A 6143-nucleotide genomic window follows, 5' to 3' on the forward strand; every position below is an offset into this window, starting at 1 on the left:
TTATTGTTAAGTGCCAATATACATACATATATAATGAGATTATTAATATGTGAATAAAGGGAAATAATGTGATCTACAATAATGTGGCACTATAGGCCAAGCAATCGATTGTAAGATTGGTTTGAACTTCAAGACTGGCTGTTCAAACCCACCAGTTGTTCCTTGGAAACCCTATCCAGGGTTGCTATGAGTCAGAACCAACTCAATGACACTTAACAACAGCAATAAAATTAGATTTTGATATAGAACACTCTGATTATAAAATAAATACCTATATTTAGGAGGGAAATTAAGAAAGTTGAGGTTTTCTGTTCTCATAAAGATTTACAGCCTTGGAAACCCTATGCAGGGTCACTATGAGTCAGAAACTACTCCATGGCAAGACACTACCACCACCCAGCCTGGAATATTCCCTCTGATTGTATTTTTTTCTTGTACTACATATTTATGCTATGAGTACGTACTACAATGAATTGTGATTTTCTGTATATTTATCTGCTTTTCCTATCACATCATCTATTATTTAAGATGGAAATTTTACTGGTGAAAATTTTATATTCTCAAGATCTCCTAAATGATTGACTTGTTTAATTTTTGTTGTTAATGAAAGAAGAATGAAAAAATAATAATAAAGAAAAATTAGGAATCAGCTATAGAATTTTCAGAAGAATGGGGATGTGGTTCCTCTCAAAATTTAATGAACTGCGGCAAAGCTGAGGTTTCCATTTACTATGATTGTTGGTACCACACTCTGTATTATTGCTAAGTGCTATCGAGTTGCTTCTGACACATGGCAATCCTGTGTAGGGTCTCTGAGACTTTTAAAATCTTTGCAGGAGCAGAAAGTTTTACCACTCTCTATATAGCTTCATCTTACAGGGGAGGCTGCCTATTCACACATTCTTATTCCATCCTGGTCTTCCAGTCATTAAATACACTGACCAGATTCTCTCCTCCAGAGATATCTAGTGGGCAAACCATCATTAGTTGGAAGAACTAATAGAAGACTTAATCTACATGAACCATTCCTTCTTTTTTATATATGAACATCATCAACAACACAAACCAATAATCAATAGATAATATGAGAATGTTGTTGTTGTTGTAAAGTGCTGTCGAGTCGGGTCCGACCCATAGTGACCCTGTATAGCATTTCTAAGGAGCAGCTGGTGAGCTTGAACTGCCGACCTTGCAGTTCAAATGGCTTTGCAGTCTGGCGCATTAACCCACAGCGCCACACCAGGACTCCCAAAAGAATACCAGCATTTAAAAGAGAATTCTCATTAAAAGCAAAATAAAGCAAAACTATGTCATGCCCCAAATAGGGAATAACTTAGGGAAGAGGAGTGTAATGTTTAAAAATAATCTTCTATCTAATATATTTAAACATACTACAGAGGGTATACTACAGAGGATACTTAAGTAAAGAACAGATTGCTGTTAAAACAATTTTTAACAATAAATTAAAGACTCTTGAATTAAGAAAATACATTGCAAAATTGTACTCAATGAAAGGATTGAAAAATAGAGCTAAGGCAATCCTCCAGAATCTAAAGTAAAAGAGAGAAAACACAGGGAAAAATGAGAACCTGAAATTTTGATCATTTGAACCAAAGAAATCATAAGAAGAACATAAAGCAGAATGAAGAAACTAACAAAGGAAAGAAATGCAGTACTACTGGAAAGCTGGCTTACATGTGAAAGACTTCAATTAAGTTTTCAAGTTGATAAACTTCATAGTGCAAAGGAAATAAATGACTGAAAAACACTCACTCATACCCAAATTATCTTAAAATTTTAGAACCCCAAAGATGAAGAAATTATCTTATAAGCTAAAATAATTTCATTTAAAATGGAAGAAAAAGCACTTAGACTTTTTATTAGCATTTTTTTTTTTTTTTTGCCAATTAATGAAGTCACTCTCCAATAATCCTGGTAATTAATTTTTTTATGGATTTTTTTTCATGTTTTGTTGTGAATTATATGATATTTTACATGAGAGAACTTTAGTTTTACATTCATTCTACCATATATCATTTCATTATCATGGTTCCAATCCCCTCTATGCATCATCAACCGACCAAAGGGTATACCCTATAAACCTGCCCCCTACACTCCCCACCCCCCAACCCTATTCTTCAACACACAGTCCCTCTCCCTCTCTGGATCCAATAAAATCTATACAAAATAGAAAACCTTTAGGACATGCCAAGATTCAACAAAGGCATTTACCATCTACCCTTTATTAGTAAATCATTTACAGCTGGAATCCCGGTGCAATGCTGTAGGATCAGCACTAGACTGCTAACCATAAGGTTGGTGGTTCAAGCCCATTAGGTGATCCTTGGTAACCCTATACAGAGTTGCTATGAGAACTGACTTGATGGCACTTAACAACAACAGCAACAAAGTCCATTAAAATGAGAATGCAAAGGAGAATATTTAGGAATTTAAGAAACAGTAACAGTATGTAGAATTTAAGAAATAATAGTAGTAAAATGCAGGGTTGGAGAAAAAGAGGAAGACCCTCAACAAGATAGATTGGCACAGTGACAGCAGCAATGGATTCAGGTTCAGTACGATTGTGAGGGTGGCCCAGAATTGCACAGTGTTTCATTCTGTTGTTCATAGGATTGCTCTGAGTTGGAACCAAGTCAATAGCACCTAACAACAACAATAGTAACCCAATAGAAAGAAACAGATAGAAAGCAATCCATGTTTATGCATTTGTGTGATTTGATATAACAGTAATTAAGAACACAAACAAATCAAGCATGGACCGATTAAAAGTGTTTTGTTATGAAATAGAAGAAGGTTTCAGAACTATTCCAAGATAATGCACCCAGAGCAAGGCTGATAGAAATAGAAGAATGCTAAATCACTGAATCACTGGGAAATGACATCATATTTAGTATAGTGGAGGGTCAGCAAAAAAAAAGAAAAGGATATGATTTAAATGAATTGGCACAATAGCCACAACAATGGACTCAAATCTCCCAAAGATCATGGAGATGGCTGAAAGCCAAGCAACCTTCCATTCTGTTGTACATAAGGACAGCAAGAGTCAGAGTAGACTTGGTATCCGACAGTAACAACAGACCACTGATACGACAATAAGAATCAGAGACTGTATTTACTCACCTTTCCAGTTCTGTTTTGAGTTTTCACAGTACTTGGAGAGTAAATTTTTCAATTCTGTTATTTTTGTTTCTGATTTACTTTTGAAAATGGTATGCTCTCTTGATATATTGTTTTTCATCTCCATACATAATGTCAGATTTTTCTTCAGTTGTTCCATTATACTTTGTGGACATTCAGATGTAGTTCTGTTACCACATGGAATGAATTTATGGTAATCTATAATTAACACAGGTAGATTAGTCAATGACTTTACCATAGGCATGTATATTTATTATATATTTCTTATAAATTAGAATATCACATTGTTGTTAAGTGCCGTTGAATCAATTTTGACTCATAGCAACTCTGTACAGAGTTTCCATGAAGCAGTTACTATTTTAAATTTTAATGGCGTGTACATGTTAAAGTAATAACAATATAAGGATAAGTTATTAACTTGACATATTATTATGGGTTGATTTGTAAACCCCCAACTTTTAATCTCTGGCTTCTGTGAATGGAGCCTTACTTGAAAATAATTCCTTGGCACTGTAGGAGAAGCACTAGACTGCAAAGTCGGTGGTTTAAACTCCCCAGCAGCTCCTTGGAAACCCTACAGAGCGTTGCTACGAGTTGGACCCAACTCGAAGGCTCTTTACAACAATTCATAGGTAATTAGTTAACATCAGGTCATACTGAAGTAAGGTGGGTCTGAATCTACTATTACTGGTGTCCTTATAAGAAGAGACACAGAGAGTATCCAGAAGGAAAACAACCATGTGAAGACATATCCACGTTGGAGTTGTGCTGGCATAAGGCAAGAAATATATGGGACCATCCAAAGCTACAAGAAGCAAGGCCCGTTTCCACTCTCAGAGACTTCAGAAAGGGCTTGGCCTCGCCAACACCTTGATGCCTGAGTTCTATTCTTCTGGGACTGTGAGAGAATTTCTCTTGGTAAGGCACCCAGTTTGTGGTATTTTGTTACTACAACCCTGTGAAACAAATACAAATGCATTTAAGATTATGCTTTTTTCAGAATTTTGTTATTGTTGTTGCTAAGTGCCATCGGACCGGTTCCAACTCATAGCAGCCCTGTATAGGGTTTCCAAGGAGCAACTGGTGGATTTGAACTGCTGACCTTGGGTTCAAAATGAATTTACAGTCTAGTGCTTATCTTACAGCGCCATACCAGGATTCCTTATTCAGCATGTTGTTGTTGTTGTTAGTAAGTGCAGTCGTGTCAGTTCCAACATATAGCAACCCTGTATAGGGTTTCTCAGGAGCAGCTGTTGAGCTTGAACCACCGAACTTGCAGTTCAGACATACTTTGCAGTCCAGTGCAATAACTCACAGTGCCTTACCAGGCTTCCTTATTCAGCATAGATATATACTATTTTACTAAATTGAACACCAGTTTCTTCTATAAGAAAATACTCCTGTAAAATTAAGAAGTCCACAAAGAAGATAACGCTGATGGTAAGTGTTGTGTAAGTGCCATCCAGTCGATTCCAACTCATAGATAGCTACCCTGTATTGGGTGTTACAAGAGTGGCTGGTGAGCTTGAACTGCCAACCTCGTGGTTCAAACTGACCTTAGTCTAACACATTAACCTGCAGCACCACATTAAAAAAAAAAGACTCAGCATCCCAGTTTAGGAGGCTGAAATGCTCAACAATGACAACACCAAATGCTGGCAGGACATGGAACAGCAAGAGTGATCGTTTATTGCGGATGGTATAGCCACTGAGGAGGGGGAGAGCTTGGCTGTGGCTTACAAAAATAGACATAGGCTTACCATATGATTCAATAATGACATTCCTAGCTATCTAACTGAACAAATGAGCTGAAAGTGTAAGTCCACACAAAATCTGCACACAAATGTCTGCAGCAGCTTTATAAATAGCTGTCAAATATTTGAAGAATCTAAGATGTCCCTCAGGAGGTGACTGGATAAACAAATTGTGATGCACTCATACCATGGTATAATATTTAGCAATAAAAACAAATGAGCTATCAAGTTATGAAAAGACATGGAGGAACCTGAAATGTATCGTATTCAGTGAAAGGAAAAAAGGTCTGAAAGAGTTACGTATTGTTTGACTCCAACTACATGACACTCTGTAAAAGGAAACTTGTAGAGAAAAAAAAAGGTCGGTAGTTTTATGGAGGAAGAATGGATAAATGGAGCACCAGGCAGTCTTAAGTCTCTGAGACTATTTTGCATGATACTGTGATAGTGATTACAGTATGCATTTGTCAAAACCCATACCAGTGGTAGCAGCAATGAGCTCAAGCTTAGCAATGATTGTGAGGCTGGCATGGGATCAGGCAGTGTTTCCTTGTGTTGTTCTGCAAATCAAAGTGGCTGGCTATGAGTCAATACCGACTCTATGGCACCTAACAACATCAAAAATGCCAAAGTGCAGCACAAAGAGTGAACCCTAAAAGTGTCCTGGTATGGTGCTGCAGTATAATGCACTGGGCAACAAAGTCAATTTGAACCACAAGTTGGGATTTCAAACCCACCAGCCGTTCCTCAGAAACCCTAAACAGGTATCTATGAGTTGTAACTGACTGGAAGGTACTTAACAACAACAATAGTAATAGATCAATCTTGATTAATCAATTGTAAAAATGTACCACAGGGATGCATGATGTTAATAATACGAGGAATTGAGTCTAGGGGGAGAAGGGATCTATGGGAACTTACTGTGTAATTTCACTATAAACCTAAGTCTTATCATTAAAATTGCAAAGTTCATAAAGCTGGTAGTAAATGTATGTATATATGTATATATGTATATATATGTATATATGTATATATATAAGCTCTGATATCATAGTGGTTACGAATTGGGCTGCTAATCTCAAGGTCAGCAGTTTGAAACTACCAGCTGTTCCACAAGAGAAAGATGAGGCTTTCTGCTCCCGTAAAAATTTACAGCCTCGGAAACCCTGTACAGGGTCGCTATTGGTAGGAATCTACTCGACGGCACTTAACAACAACAACAACTATATA

General features: G+C 36.9%; 1 protein-coding gene across 1 annotated transcript in view; it reads right to left on the bottom strand.

Moving 5' to 3' along the window:
- Positions 1–1530: 1530 nt before the first annotated feature.
- Positions 1531–6143, bottom strand: part of LOC102825461 — a 59388-nt gene continuing 54775 nt past the window's right edge. Inside the window, exons 13-14 of the mRNA XM_006875476.1 lie at positions 3142–3357; positions 1531–1550 (exon numbers count right to left, since the gene is read on the bottom strand). Coding sequence (XP_006875538.1) covers positions 1531–1550; positions 3142–3357 — 236 coding nt within the window. The remainder of the gene's footprint in view (positions 1551–3141; positions 3358–6143) is intronic.

This window comes from Chrysochloris asiatica, unplaced genomic scaffold (genome assembly GCF_000296735.1).
Source record: "Chrysochloris asiatica unplaced genomic scaffold, ChrAsi1.0 scaffold00328, whole genome shotgun sequence".
Lineage (NCBI taxonomy): Eukaryota > Metazoa > Chordata > Mammalia > Afrosoricida > Chrysochloridae > Chrysochloris > Chrysochloris asiatica.